Raw genomic sequence first — 16,185 nt, forward strand, 5'->3', positions numbered from 1 at the left:
TCGAATTTTTTTTGCTTAAAATTTCAATTACTTATTTTAGCGAATCAAATTTTATACTTTTTAATATTATTGATGCAAACTTTTGATTTTCTTTTAATGATTTTGTTAAAAGACTTTTAACCTGTTTTTTGAAAAAATTTTACTCGAAATTACTCCAAAATACCTTGTTCCGTGTCTAACAATGTTTAAAAACCTTAGTAATAATTTTTCTAAAGTCTAACAAGTGCCCTTAAAATAATCCAACTTAAAAATCCAAAACTAAAAAAAACAAACTTTTGACCAGTTTTAAAGCTGTTCTGCCACACAAGTCTGCACTGAAGTTATCTACAGAAAATTTTTTAATTGGATATCATTCAAATATTTGGATTCAAATAATTGGATATCATTGGATTCAAATTATCATTGGATATCATTGGATTCAAATAATTGGATATCATTCAAATAAAACACGTAAATCCGAGCTTGTAGAAAACTAATACTACGTCAATCGATCTTTTTGTGTAAAAAAAAGTTTAATGCTTTATAAACATTATAAACATAAATAAAACAGAGAGCAACTTCATAAAGATAAAAATCTAATTCAACTATATGTACAACTTTATATAAATACAGAATTTTTTTTTTTTTGAAACGAATTGTCAAACAGTTATTAGAAAAATACACATTGTCACATTCAGACACCGATTGGTAAAACAGGCATTGTCACGGTCAATTTCTAAAAACAAAAATTTTAATTTAATTACAACTTAAAAATTTCAATATTTCAATTTTTACTCCAGAAAAATAATATACACGTAAAAACGTAAAATACCTTGGTTTTGCAGTGATATTGGGCACCAGTCTGCTCGTTGTCAACATTAAAAGGTAAGGTTATGTCTAAAAAGTATATATTACTTTGAAATATCAAGCAGTCTTCTCCAACGTCCAATTGAAAGTTAGTAGAACTGTTCTAAAAAAATCTTTAAAACTGAACTTTTTTTTTTAGAATTAGCTTCCTATTTTTACTTATATATATATATATATAATGTGTGTGCGTGTGTATATATATATATATATATATATATATATATATATATATATATATATATATATATATATATATATATACATACATACACACACACACGCACATACACACATATGCATATATATAACTACGATTAATCGAATTATATATATAATGTGTGTGCGTGTGTATATACATATATATATATATATATATATATATATATATATATATATATATATATATATATATATATATATATATATATATATATATATATATACATACATACACACACACACACACGCACATACACACATATGCATATATATAACCACGATTAATCGAATTATATATATAATGTGTGTGCGTGTGTGTGTATATATATATATATATATATATATATATATATATATATATATATATATATATATATATATATATATATATATATATATATATATATATATATATATATATAATATATACACACACACACACACGCACATACACACATATGCATATATATAACCACGATTAATCGAATTATTTTCTGCGATTGATCACGATTGTGAATATTTCAATACTGAAATCAAAAGTAATGCATTGTGTAAATTTATTTTTTTAAAGTTCTGCTGTATGAACAAAAGTGCAATAACATTTGGTTTGTCAAAACTTTAAACAATTTTATCCATTCTTCCAATTTAACATTTACTCACTTAACTGCACCAAACCAGTTGCTAAGACAAACAAGGTCACTCAAACTTTCAGATGATAAAAAAACACTCTTCTTTTGTACAGTCTGACCAACAAGAGAAAACAACCTGTCGCAAGGTACGGATGTTGCAGGTGATGTCAAGTACTTCTGTGCAATTGAGGCCAGCCAGCTGTGTGAGTCTGCATGTTTGGGCCACCACTGTAATGAACAGGCGTCTGTACTGATGGTGGGCTCTGCTATGTATCGACGCACACCGTTCTCAATAGAGTTTTCCTCGTGTTCAGAATCAGACTCTGATGAAGCAACCAATAGAGCAATTTTCTCTTTGGTGATTTTTCTGATGGCTTTGATGTTGTTGCTTCCATAGGTTCATCTGCAACCTCTGTTCCTTGAGTAAGTTAGTAAATGAGGCTCACACCTTACCTCTCTCAACTCTAGGTATACACTTGAGGTCTTTGAATATTGGGTCTAATGCGGTTGCAATTTTAGATATGCAATGTTGGCATTTTTATTGCATGTCTCCATATCTGTTCTGAATATAGACTTGAATTTGACCACATAGGCAGGGTCATCCCAGCTCTCTATCACCAAAGAGAGATGGCAAAAAGCAGGCAGAACCACAGAGCACGAAACATATTTTTCTCTACCAAGAAGTTCAGTTACATACCTGCAAAAGATCAAACCTATTTCACAAGAATGTTTTGCATGCATTTATACCAGGGGTGGGTAACCTATTTTTAGTAGAGAGCCATTTTTACTTAAATAATTCTTAAAAAACTTACGAGAGTTGCAAAGACACTAGTGCAAAAAACTGATAACTAGTACTGATATTAGTGAAAAAAACTGAAGATTATTATCAACAACTTATTATTTAACACATTGCTCAAAAAGTCCGTAGGATAGCTAATAAAACAACAACATTTTGACATAATTTGATTTTATTCATCAACATAGTCTCCTTTTAAGGTGATACAGTCATTCCAGCGCTTCTCTAACTTTTCGATACCATGTTTGTAGAACGATTTATCTTTTCCTTCAAAATATGCTTCAGTTTCGGCGATGACCTCCTCATTCGATCCAAATCTCTTTCCCTGGAGCATCCTTTTGAGATCTGAGAACAGCCAATAATCGCTGGGGGCCAAATCAGGCGAGTATGGTGGATGGGGCAACAATTCGAAGTGTAATTCATTCATTTTTACCATTGTTTTCATTGACTTGTGACACGGTGCATTGTCTTGATGAAAGAGAATTTCTTTCTTATTCATGTGCGGTCGCTTTTCGTCAATTACAGCCTTCAATCGTTCCAATAATTCCATGTAATATCGCTATATATAATTTGCTATATATAATATTATGGCCTCCATATTTTGGCTATCCCAAAATATGGAGGCCATAACCTTGCCAGCAGAAGTTTGAGCCTTTGGGCGGCTTTCACCGGCTGGTGTCCACTCAGCCGACTGTCGATTTGACTCAGGAGTGAAATGGTGGATCCATGTTTCATCCATTGTGACGTAGCGACGCAAAAAATCCTTTTTATCTCAATGAAATAGTGCCAGACATGCTTCAGAATCATCGATTCGTTGTTGTTTTTGGTCCGGTGTTAGCAAACGCGGCACCCATTTCGAACAAAGCTTTCTCATACCCAAATGTTCGTGTAATATTGTAAACACACTGCCTTCTGATATCTTTATGGCCTCGGCAGTCTCCTTCAATTTCAATTTGCGGTCGGATAAGACGATTTTATGGATTTTTTTGATGTTTTCCTCAGTAACTGCCGAATTTGGGCGACCGGAGCGTTCAGCATCATCGGTGTTTGTACGACCACGTTTAAAGTCAGCAAACCACTTTTCAACCATTTGCCTCGATGGAGAGGAGTCCGAATAACACTTATCAAGCCATTGTTTGGTCTGCACCGTGTTTTTTCCCATCAAAAAGCAATGCTTAATGAGCACACGAAATTCTGATTTTTCCATTTTTTTCAATTCACAAAAGTTGATTCAATCGTTCACACACTAACTTGGTAAATAATGGTCCGATTGTCATGAAACTTTGACAGATATCGTTTGAAGGTTGGTACTTTCTAAAAACAATACGGATTCGGTATTTGTGTTGCCATCTATATGTCATCCTACGGACTTATTGAGCGATGTGTTATGACAGGCCTTCTTAAATTATTCGACCGCAAATAGGGTTGTGTAACAAAATTCGGAGGTCGCGAGAGATAAGTTTTTAAAAATTAAAATTTGAATTGAAAGAATGTAAAATGTTTTACTTTTTTAGAATTATTTGCTTTTAATATATTTGCAAGCTAATGCATTACGCAAAAACATTAAGATTTTACAAAAACCTTCATCATAGATTTAAATCTGTAAAAGCAACCATAAAACATTTTTTTTGTTTAAAGAAAGGAGGAGTGTTTTTGTTTAAAAGGACTTTCTTTTTCTTATTCAAATTCTTATTCTTATTCTTTTTCTTTCTTATTCAAAAACTTGTTTAGTTCGTACAACTTGAGTTTTATTTATGAACACAAACTATGTTTGTAAACAAAGTTCATTTAACACGAAAAAAACAAACAAAATTGTGATAAAATTAAAAACTGTGTTATGTTCTTATTTGCTATTGGTTTTCGCTCCGTAAAATTGTCAGCGTTTAACCGTAACGAGATTTTATTTTTATTTATTCGGTAATTAATTATTCAAATATTATATGCAATATGTTATTTTTATATTTTGTGGATTTTAGGATCAAAATAATTTTTGTCCATGGATAAATGGGTGAACTTAAACAAGAATGGTAATGACGCAGATGATAACACTACAAACCCTCCTCAGGCAAGACAAATATTGAAAAATAGGCATTTAGTGTGTGAAAAAGAAAATATAATGAGTCTTTTCTTTGATTCAGCTTTACATTTCAAAATTGTAAGGGTAATGAACAACTAATTTGTATGATCTGCAATTAATCATTGGCTGCAGAGAGTATGAAACCATCAAAATTAAAAAAACATCTTGAATCAAAGCATGTTTCGTATGTCAATAAAACCAAAAGAATATATTGAAAGACTGTATAAATCTTTAAATTAAATAAAAAAATCTTTTAAAAAATTTATAACCGTTAATGAAAAATATTTACTAGTGTCATATGAAGTTTCATACTGTATTGCTAAAAATCAAAAGCCGTTCACCATCGGAGATCTTGTATTACCTGCTGTTATCAAAATGGTAGAAATACTGCATGGAAGTAAATATGGCGATGATATTCAAAAAATTCCTATGTCGAACGACACTGTTGCGATTAGAATTTCTGATATTAACAAGGACCAATTAGTGTAATTTATTACAAGAATTAAAGAAAGCTCAAAATTTTCAATTCAGTTGGACAAAGCAACAGATATTACTAAATTGGCTCAATTGTTAGTATATGTCAGTTGTTAGTATATGTCAGGTATGTTTATAAAAAAAATGTGGAGGAAGAATTGTTATTTTGTCATCCTATGAAAGACCATACTACAGGAAAAGAGATTTTAAAGTCGACAAATTTTTTGAAACTGAAGGTTTACAATGGAAAAAAAATTGCCATGAAATATGCAAAGATGATGCAAGAGCAATGATGGGCAAAAATATTGGTTTTAAATCATATTTTCAAGCTTTTAACTGTCTTATTCACAGCTCCTGCAGCAAAAAAATTAGCACCGGAATTGAACAATGTGATTCAGTATGCTGTTAAGATTATTTTTAATAATACCAAATTATTAAAATTTACTTTAAAAATAAGTTGTCAATTCGGATTTTGTACTACATTCTCTCTAGAGGATTCAATAACATCAACTCGTTAAAGGAATGTGCGTACTGAAGAGAATATCGCTGCTGTAAACAAAAGTGTGGGAGAGGATCCAAATTTATCAATTTGACGTCAGTTGCAGGAATCGGGGCTCTGTCCGTCCATGGCATGGAAAATTTTGAGCAAAGATCTTGGTCTACACCCATATAAGATCCAGTTGGTGCAAAAATTAAAGCCGCAAGACCATTATATGCGTTGTTCCTTCGCCGATTGGGCTCTAGAGCAGTTAGTAACTGAAAATGTACCATTAGGTGCGGTTTACATGCTGGTAGCATCATCAGACCTTATTTCTTCAAAAATGAGGCCGGAGCTCGCATTATGGTCAATGGAGATTGATACCGCACCATGATCAATAATTTTTTGTTTAAGAGTATAGATGACATAGATACAAACAAGATGTGGTTTCAACAGGATGACACTACTTGCCATACAGCAAATAGTGCCATATATTAACTGTGTCATATGTTAACTTCAAATAATGGCCTCCAAGATCCTGCGATTTGACACCTCTGGATTATTTCCTGTGGAGCTATGCGAAGTCACTGGTTTATGCTGATAAACTAGCAACAATTGATGCTTTGGAGGCCAGCATTGTCAGTGTTATTCGAGACATAAGACCAGAAGTCCTTGAGAATGTGGCCTAAAATTGGACATCCGGAATGGATTTTGTCAAGAACAGTCGCGGTGCCCATATGCCCGAAATTATTTTTAAGTGTTAATGTCATGTATTGATCTTTTAAATAAATTTAAAAATTGTAGTTTTATTTTTTGTGTTTTTCCAATTTGAAGTTCCATCGGGCTTAAAAAAACACCCTTTAATATGTTGACATTTTTGCATGCAAATTTTATTCACACTTTTACAAAACTAAGCCTGTTTGAGCAACAATATATAAACAAATACATTCTTTATTTTAATACAATTATATTCAACTTTAAATCATTACTTTGTTGCATAAGAAAATTATAAAAATACATCTTTTTACTTTAATTAAATTTTTTATTTGTTTTGAATAAAACTAAAATAAATGTAATTCGGACATGTTGAAGAGCCACATAACCTAAATAAAAGAGCAGCAGGTTGCCACCCCCTGACTTATACACACAAAAAACGTTCTCATATTCATGCTTACACACATATAGACACATTAATTCTCTCTTACATGCAATCAGACCAGTCAGTGAGAAATATATGACTGTATAAAATATACCTGCAGGACTCCAGTAGTTTTTCCAACATTTGCAATTTATCAATATCAGCTGATGTTAGCATAGCAATCTTCATGTTGTTTGTGGTGAAGACATTCTTTAAATGAAGTCGAACTCCATCTGGTTGCAATGTCTTGTATAAGTGACTACTTCACCACACCAAGTTTAATTAGTTTTTGCTTTAATTCTGCAGCACTTGCTGGACTGTGTTTAAAATGGCCCACACCTTTCTGCATTTGACCGGAATGTCAACGCACTGATGCGACACAGGGGACGTTTAAAAGGCAGATGTCTTGCAGCAGCGACTATGACAGTACTGACAGATATAAGTGTGCTGACTTTATTTGAGATGCTATAATGAATAAAATCTTCTGCGCACATTTCAGCAAAATGTCTTTCTTGTGTCTTCATTACTGTCAGAGCATGTGAATGTATTGTTTATTAATGTAATGCGCAGTAACTCCCAGGTAATTATGGTTACCTAACAATGTACAGTAGCCTCCGGTGAGGACAACAGTTTGTGCACATTGTAATGCAGTTGCTTTTTACCTTCCTTTTTACACAATTCATGTGCTTTTCTTGCGATGGTGCTTCTTGGCGGAGACTGACATGTGCAGTCATTCTTTGCAATCCTAATAACATTCTTCAGACCGACATCTTCCACAATTCTAATCAGCCTGCAGTTTGTACCTACCCACTATGCAATGGTGTTTGTTATCTTGACTTTCTCTTGTTTCTCTATAGTTTTCCCATGTGCTGCATCCAATGTAGTCTGCGGAAGCCTTCCTCCACTGTTTGTTTGGGTGGGTGACTTGCTTGAAGTACTCTGATGATTCAGTTTTGCAGTGTTTACAAATAGCTTTAGTTATATCAACTCCTTGTTGAAGAAGTTTAAAATAAAAATGATTTTTTCCCATTTTTATAATTTTTCTCTTCACTTACAAAAAAACTCTTCATCAAAATTTATTTACTTCTTGTTGTCTGAACATAAATTCATAATTTAATAACATAACATAATTTCATAAATAAATGCAATAACATAAATTCACACCAAAGTTTCTTTATTTTATAATTCTATTATTATTACAAATTATAACTTGTTCATTACATAATTTTAAAACGATATAAAATAAACAAACAAAAACTATAAACAAGCAATAAAAATACAAAATAAGTTTTATAATATATTAATACTAATATAAATTAATGTAATAATAATAAGCAAAAAATGTAAAATGAAAAATAGACAGCTTCACAAAACAAAAATTAAGTAAAAGCTTAAAAAAAATTTAGTAAAAACATTTGCTAAAAAATAAAATTTTTTACAACACTAAAAAATGGAGATTTTTAATTTAAATGGAACTTTTTAAACTAAATTTAATACTTCTGTAACTAAAGATTGACAGGTCTGTTTTAAAACAATTCTTGTGCAGTCTTGTCAATCTTTAGTTTAATGAACTATTAAATTTAAACTAAAAAGATTTTTTTTCACTTTCAAACTTTCAAAACAAAATGTATGTTAATGTGCAATTAACTAATTTTCTGGATTGATTAATTAATGTGTTAACGCAATAAAAACAGGTTAATTTGCCCAGCCCAAATATATATATATATATATATATATATATATATATATATATATATATATATATATATATATATATATATATATATATATATATATATATATGTATAAATTAGGGTCCCAAAAAACAACATTTTTGAAAAATATATGCTGCCACCTCTTTAATGTGTTCTATATGATAAAAAACACTGGTTTTAAAAATTTTTTGAAAAAAAATTTTTTAAGGGGTCCCTGAAGATCCTTGAATATATAATGAGTTCCTAATATTATCGGGAAAAAAAAAATTATTCAAGAGTGTTGGTTCTCAAATAAAGCAATATCATATGAAGTTGAAAAAAATGATAACTATATTATAAAACTTATTCAAAAAAAAAATTTCAAAAAAATTGGTCAAAATGCACTTTTTTCTTTTTTCATTAAACTTCATTTTTTATGCTGTTAAATCTAACATATACAGTCTTTTAACATATTTGTGGCAAAATTGATATTTGCGCAATAACGTATGCATAATAAATACAATATTTTGTCAACTGTTTATTGTCTTTGTGATTCTGACTCATTTTTTTTACATTAGCTAGTTTTTTCAACTAAAAATATTTGAACTTTGGTGCCTAAAAATGGGAAAAGCTAAAGATATATCAAACGAAAAAATTTCAGAAATATTTGCTTTGTTAAAACAATCAAATCACTCCCAAAAAAAAATTGCAAATTTAGTTAAAGTTTCTGTGATGACAGTAAGCTGAACTAAAGGTAAACTTGATAAAAAAATACCTGTACAAAGTGCCAGAAGTGGAAAATGCGGTAGACCACACATCATTAGCCCGAGAGATGAACCGGCAATTTGTAACATTTGTGTTAAAAGCCGAAGAAAAAATACTAAAGCAGTTACAAAAATCATACAAGGGTTTAAATGCTACAGACCTGCAAGGAAACCCAAACTTACACCAGCTATGAAATTAAAACGTCTCACTTAGGCAAAACAACACCTACATATGTCTGCTGAAGATTGGGAAAATGTAAAGAAATACTTATTTAGTTGATTATTGCAAAAGTGTCACTGATTAAAACATTTATATGAGTATTTATATTATCTTTATTTGTTTTCAGGTATGTTTCTGAGATTAGTCCCAATTTAAAATATTAATGGATAAGTCTTCTTTTGTTACACACACACACAAAAAAAAAGTATAACCCAGACTGTGTTGTGGAGACAGTAAAACACCCTCTAAAAGTGATGGTGTGGTCAGTTATAAGTGGTAAGGGCAGTTGCTTTCTTTATATAGTTGAAGGGACGATAAACCAGGATAAATATAAAAAAGTATTAGCTACCAAATTAATTCCTCAGTTACATGATTGCTTTCCTGATCCATCTAAATGCACCTTTATGCATGATTCCGTCCGATGCCATAAAGCTAAATCAGTGACAAGATATTTAAAGTCAAAAGATGTTACTGTTTTAACATGGCCTGGCAATTCTCCCATTCTAAACCCAATAGAGAACGCCTGGGAACTTTTAAAGCGGAAAATTGGGCATGAAACTATAACCGACAAAAAAATCTCATAGAGGCACTAAATAATACCTGGTATTATGATCAGGAATTAAAAACAAATGTAAAGAATTGCATGCAAAATATGCCAAGAAGGATACAAGCAGTATTTGATGCAAAAGGTGGCCCAACCAAATACTAAAAAACATTTTGTATTATGATTTTTCTTATATAAATACTTAAAAATAGTAATAGTGTTTAAATGTGCTTTACTTTTTAAAGAAAAATGTTTATTTAAGCTAGTGGCACTAATATAAGAATACGTAAAAGAGCTTATAATGATTAATATTATAATTTTAGCAAATGTAACTAATAATTTGGCCACCCACTTTGTGTGTGTGTGTGTGTGTGTATATATATATATATATATATATATATATATATATATATATATATATATATATACACACACACATATATATATATATACACACATATATATATACACACACACACTCTCTTCAATATTATATAAACTCTAATACCTCTTTCAAAAGATCAATTTCTATTACAAGGAAATTTGGATAACCATGGGGTGGTTCTTGAATCACTGTATATGTTGGAGGAGTAAGATTTGTTTTTAAAGAAAGCTTCTTTGTTGACACTTCTGATATGGAAAATTTTTGCTGTGCTAAATAAAGCAAATAATTACAAAATCAAAAAAGAAAATTTATTAAAAAAAACAAGAAATATTTAAACATAAAATAAAGTATATAAGGATTTGTGCCTTTAGTATAAATATTTCTTCTTTTTTTTTTCTTGGTTGCTAATTTTTTTTTTTTTTTTTTTTTATGTGCATAAAATAATAATTACCTGAATCTGGATTTAAGTGTCTAATTTTTTGTTGCTAGTGGTAAATTTTTTTTTTTTTAACTAAAACAACTGAATATATAATTTTTTAATTAAAATAATAAGTATAAAATCTGCTTTTACTTTTTTAATTTTTTCCTTGCAAATCTAAGTTATTTTTTTCTTTTTTGTTTTTGCTAAATTTAATTTTTTGTTTACTTTTAAAACTTAAAACCAAATAGAACAGCAATGTCTATAAATACATACTGACTCGAAGTCTATATAAACGTATTGCTGGAAAAAACTGGCACACTCATGTTCTTTAAAACCTGTTTATATGGGCTCAAATTCTCACAAAACAGATAATTCTCAGATGCAAATTAGATATGACAGGGAAATTACTAGCAATGTAATCAGACATAACTTCTTAAAAAATGGAATTGCGCCATTATGAAATTCTTTGCCTGAAGAAGCTGTGAACACAAAATCTTTGAAGTAATTTAAAAAAATTTATGATACAATACATAAGTGATAAATTACACGCATTTATGAAAACTTTCATTGATATTCGATAAGGCTGTCAAAGTGTGCAATTCACACTTGCTGGTGACTCTACCAGCTTCAGTATAAACTATAATAAAATAAATTAAGATAAAAAAAACTTCATCTTTGCAAAGAATCATCTCACAAGTATCTCTGTGCTTAAAGCAACAACAACAAAAGAAGTATTATAGATACAAAATGCTTTAAAATTAACTAAACTTAGCTTTCTTATTTTTTTAAATTCTTTTACATTTTTTATTAGGGACAACTAGCCATATCCATTTTAGATTAGTTTAGTGCTGAAGTTTTTGTCGCAGATTTCACTGTACCAGAGCTTATTTACTTCTGAAAAAAGTTTTTGTTGGAAGTAAACAAGCAATTACCCACAAGTAAATTGATTCAATTGTGGGTATAGGTAGGAGAAGCTAAAAAATGTTGGATTATTAGGGAAGTCCAAAAAAACATTTTTTCAAAAGTATACCATGTTGAGTCTCAAAATTTCCCTTCTTTTAAGACCCAACATAATATATTGTTGATAATTTTTTTTTTGATATCATTAAGGAATTATCCCATGTTTAAGGATCTTGGGCAACCTCAAAGAATGCTTTAAATCACCTCTTTATAATTTTATAAAAAATTTAAAAATAATCATAATATAAATATTTGGTTTAAATTCTATGGCTTAAAAACTATTGTTTTCAAGAAAAAAGTTAAAAGTATATATTTTTAATAGTTTTTTTAACTGATCTGAATACAGATCAGGAATAAGTATTTTTGTTATCAAGATATTAATAAGAAATCATTTAAAAGCATTATTAATGCTTTTAAATAATTTCTAATTAAAAAAAAAAAACTATTAAAAATATATACTTTTTTTGGTTTTGTTGGTTTTGGCAAGCATAGTGATTATGCTTGCCAAAACCAACAAAACCAAAAAAAGATTTGTATTGAAAGTGAAGTAAAAGGGTTTATCTTGGAAATAACTGAAATACCTGAATCATTTGCAGCTGAGCCTTATAAAAATTTGCATGTACAAGATTTAAATACAAATGTGGAGTGGAGAAGCTAAAAAAGAAATCCCCTTCTCCCTAGTTAAAACCAATGCCACGAAGATGATTTTTAATCATCATTTTAATAAATATACATTTATCTAGCTTTATCCGAAGATAAGGAGTTGATTTAAAGGCATTTCTTTGAATACATGAATTTACCAGTGGACATAACGTTACTTTAGTTACAATAAGAAAACTATTTTACTTAAGAATTTACCATGCTATTTGTAAATAACTATTGAAATTGTTTAAAGTATTTTAAACATTTATTAACTATATTTTAGTATATTTAATATTAGTAGTTATTAATGCTTTAAATAATTAGTAATTAAATGTTTAAATACTTTAAACAATTTTTAATCAATATTTACATTACATAACATATTTACATATATTAAATCGTGTAATATTTGTAAAATTAACAAAATTGTTTTATGTCATGTTTTCAAATAAAAAACAAACATTTAATAAACGTATATACTATTATTTTAATTTTGAAATTTTGATTTAAATATTAGCAAATCTGTTCATTCAACTTTTAATAATTAAGTATTAACACTTTTTAAAGTGATTTTAAGCCTTTTAAATTAAAGATAATAAAAGAAAGATAATTACGGTAAACGTAATTATCTTTCTTTTATTATCTTAAAAATTATATATCTTTTTTATTAAAAAACATATACTTAAAAATATATATTTTATTTTTTTATTCATTAAGTATAATTTAAATAATTACATTTAATAAATAAGTTACATTTACTTTGGATATTTTTAAATATTAAAGACATTGAAGTTTAAAAATAACTAGATCTTAATAAAAAAATTTATTAAGTTATTGTATTCGTTTTTTTTTTTAGTCAAAAAAAATATGGAAAAAAAAAAAACTTTCCTGAAAAAGTTTACGTTTCATTTTTTTGTTTTCCTCATGTTAACTGAAATAGAAAGCTAAATATCAAAAGTTCATTTATTCAAAAATTAAATTTGCATGAATACGCAAAAAAATAAAGTTTGTGCGATTGTTATTAAAGACTGAAATATTTTACTTTTGTTTATTTATTATCAAAAGCAGTTCACTCTTAATTGCCAACAAACAAAAGTAAATTTTACTATGAATGGATATTTTAAAATCATTTTATCTTTCAAAAAAGCAAACATATTATACATTCCATTGTTATAAAATTTTGTAACAATTTTTAAAAATCAAGTTTTGTAAAGACATTCATTTTTTTTAAACATTCAGTTAGTAACCAAAGGACAGTTACATCACATAATTATGTGAAAAAATAAATTGCTTTTTAATCCATTTTAACACCCTAAAGAAAAAATGAAGTAGCTAAAATAAACTGAAAATTATTATATACTACTGTATTTAAAACAAAAACAAAAATTTTTCTATTTTTAATAAAAAAGCAAAAGAAAAATTAAAAGATAAAACAAATTTTGGACACCCATACCGCTCCAGCGGCACTAAAACAGGTCTGGGTTCGTCCCTGACAAAGTAGGATATATATTTTTTTCCTAATGAAACAACATATGCATACTTTTTTACTAATAGAAATAATATTAAGATCATTTGAGCTAAAGATTTCTTCTCAAATGTCATCAAATTTTTTTTTAATTTATTATTATTTTTTTTAACATCTTTGCTACCAACAAGGCTGTAAGCAACCATTATTAGAGTTGGAAAGAGAAAAGAAGAAGATTGTAGAGCAAGATAACAATTGAAAGATGACTTAAAAGATTGCAAATTATATGAATCAGGAAAGCAAGATGAAGGAAGAGAATTCCAAAGAACTGATGTTCAAGTAAAAAAACTAAAGGAATAAGAGTTTTTGAAGCATTTAGGAGCTGTCACAGAAAAAGGATGAGACTTTATTGAATGACAAGTAACACGAGAATGAATTTTAGATGGCACAAGAGACGCTAGCTCTTTAGAGCAGTGCCCATTATAGTATTAGTAGAAAAGAGGAAGAGAAGCAACATTAAGATGATGTGATGATGGTTGGAGGTTGGCTGGAAGAACAGGTCCAACTATGTTTACAATGCATTTTTGCACCTTGTCTTAAAGAGAAAGGACATCATTAGAAAATCCACCCCAGAAATGGCAACAGTATTCCATTCAAGGATGAATTTGAGATTTATAGAAAGAGAATAGAATCTGGAGTAAGAAAGTGTTGAGCTCAATAAAGAGATGCAACCTTAGCAGATACCAATTTTGCAACGGATTTGATATACGGTTTCCAAGAAAGATCCGAAGAGTTAATCCTAGAAGATGAAGGGAAGATGACTCATCAAGTACATTACCATTCATAAATATAGGAAGATCTAAATTATTGCGATAACGATTGGCTGAAAAAAATTGAGTTTTATCTGTATTGTAGTTCACCAGCCACTGTGAGCCCCATGCTGTAGCAGAAGTGAGATCCTTATCAAGCTCAAATGCCCCCTCCAAGCAAACAGAGAGTGTTGGCTTCTTATCAAGATAAGAATAAATGGTAGTATCATCAGCAAACAATGCCACCTTAGATGTGAGAATATCTGGAAGATCGTTAATGTAAATTAAAAACAGTATAGGGCCAAGGATAGAACCTTGAGGAACTCCTGAAGTTACAGGATATGTAGAAAAGTGCTGTCCATAGAGGACAACTTTTATACTACGATTGGAAAGGAAGGATTCAATAATCTTAAAGATGTTACCAGATACACCATAAGAAGAAAGCTTATGGAGAAGACCAGCATGCCAAACTTTATCAAAAGCTTTAGAAATGTCAAGAGCAATGGCCTTAACCTCTCCGCCTTTATCTAATGCACAATAAAACCTATCGGTTATTACTGTTAGCAAATCAGCTGTAGAACCAGAAGATCGAAATCCATATTATGATCGGAAAGTAAGTTATTAGATTCAAGAAGAGATTAAGTATTTGTTAATTAAAGATTCAAAAACCTTGCTTTTAATAGGAAGAAGACTAATGAGACGGTAGTTAGTCGAATCAGATCGCAGATCCAGAATTTTTGAAAATAGGGATAACAGATGCCGCTTTCCAGCAGGCTGGAAAACAAGACTCTAATAAGCACTTGTTAAATTAAACTGAAGCTTGAAAATTAGTTATACTTAATATATATAAGACTTAGTATATTTTTAGTATTTTAATATTATTTGAAATTTATTTTATATTTTAAATATATATATATATATATATATATATATATATATATATATATATATATATATATATATATATGCATGTATATTTATATAAAAACATCAGCAGCATCATCATCATCATCATCATCATCATCATCATCATCATCATCATCATCATCATCATCATCATCATCATCATCATCATCATCATCATCATCATCATCATCATCATCATCATCATCATCATCATCATCATCATCATCATCATCATCATCATCATCAACATCACCATCAACATCTGTTTCTCTAATATAAAAAATCTCAATCATAATGGTTCCTTAATAAAGCCTGTTCATATCATATGAAAGGCATTCTCTCAAAGTTTTCTCACTTCTACTTCTACCATTTTCTCCTGAAGCCAAAATCACTTAAATCTTCTCTGACAAATGTTGTTTGATAGAACGTTTTTTCTAATCTCTGTCTAAGATTATAGCTTTTTTTCTTGTCTTGTTAGAATCATGCATTGATCTGATCATTATCTTTTCTTTCGACAAATACTAAACCATATAAATTCTAAAGTTTATACAAATAAGTAAAGATATTGTATGCCAGCATCTAAATAAACAGCAAACAGGCCTTGTTTTAAAGCGTTACACGTAGAGCAATTTACGTTTGCCTGAAGCAATTTTACATAGGCAGTAAGCGATTTTGGTTAAGCGATAACTTATAAATGACGTTTAAGTAAAAATATTTG

At 29.2% G+C, this 16,185-nt stretch overlaps 1 protein-coding gene across 1 annotated transcript in view; it reads right to left on the reverse strand.

The window, feature by feature from the left end:
* Positions 1-558: 558 nt before the first annotated feature.
* The window catches only part of LOC100205189 (PIH1 domain-containing protein 1), a 30,719-nt gene continuing 15,092 nt past the window's right edge, over positions 559-16,185 (reverse strand). Inside the window, exons 3-5 of the mRNA XM_065791139.1 lie at positions 10,388-10,533; positions 812-949; positions 559-715 (exon numbers count right to left, since the gene is read on the reverse strand). Of these exons, the coding sequence (XP_065647211.1) occupies positions 674-715; positions 812-949; positions 10,388-10,533 (326 nt within the window). The 3' untranslated portion in view covers positions 559-673. The remainder of the gene's footprint in view (positions 716-811; positions 950-10,387; positions 10,534-16,185) is intronic.

Source organism: Hydra vulgaris, chromosome 02 (genome assembly GCF_038396675.1).
Source record: "Hydra vulgaris chromosome 02, alternate assembly HydraT2T_AEP".
Lineage (NCBI taxonomy): Eukaryota > Metazoa > Cnidaria > Hydrozoa > Anthoathecata > Hydridae > Hydra > Hydra vulgaris.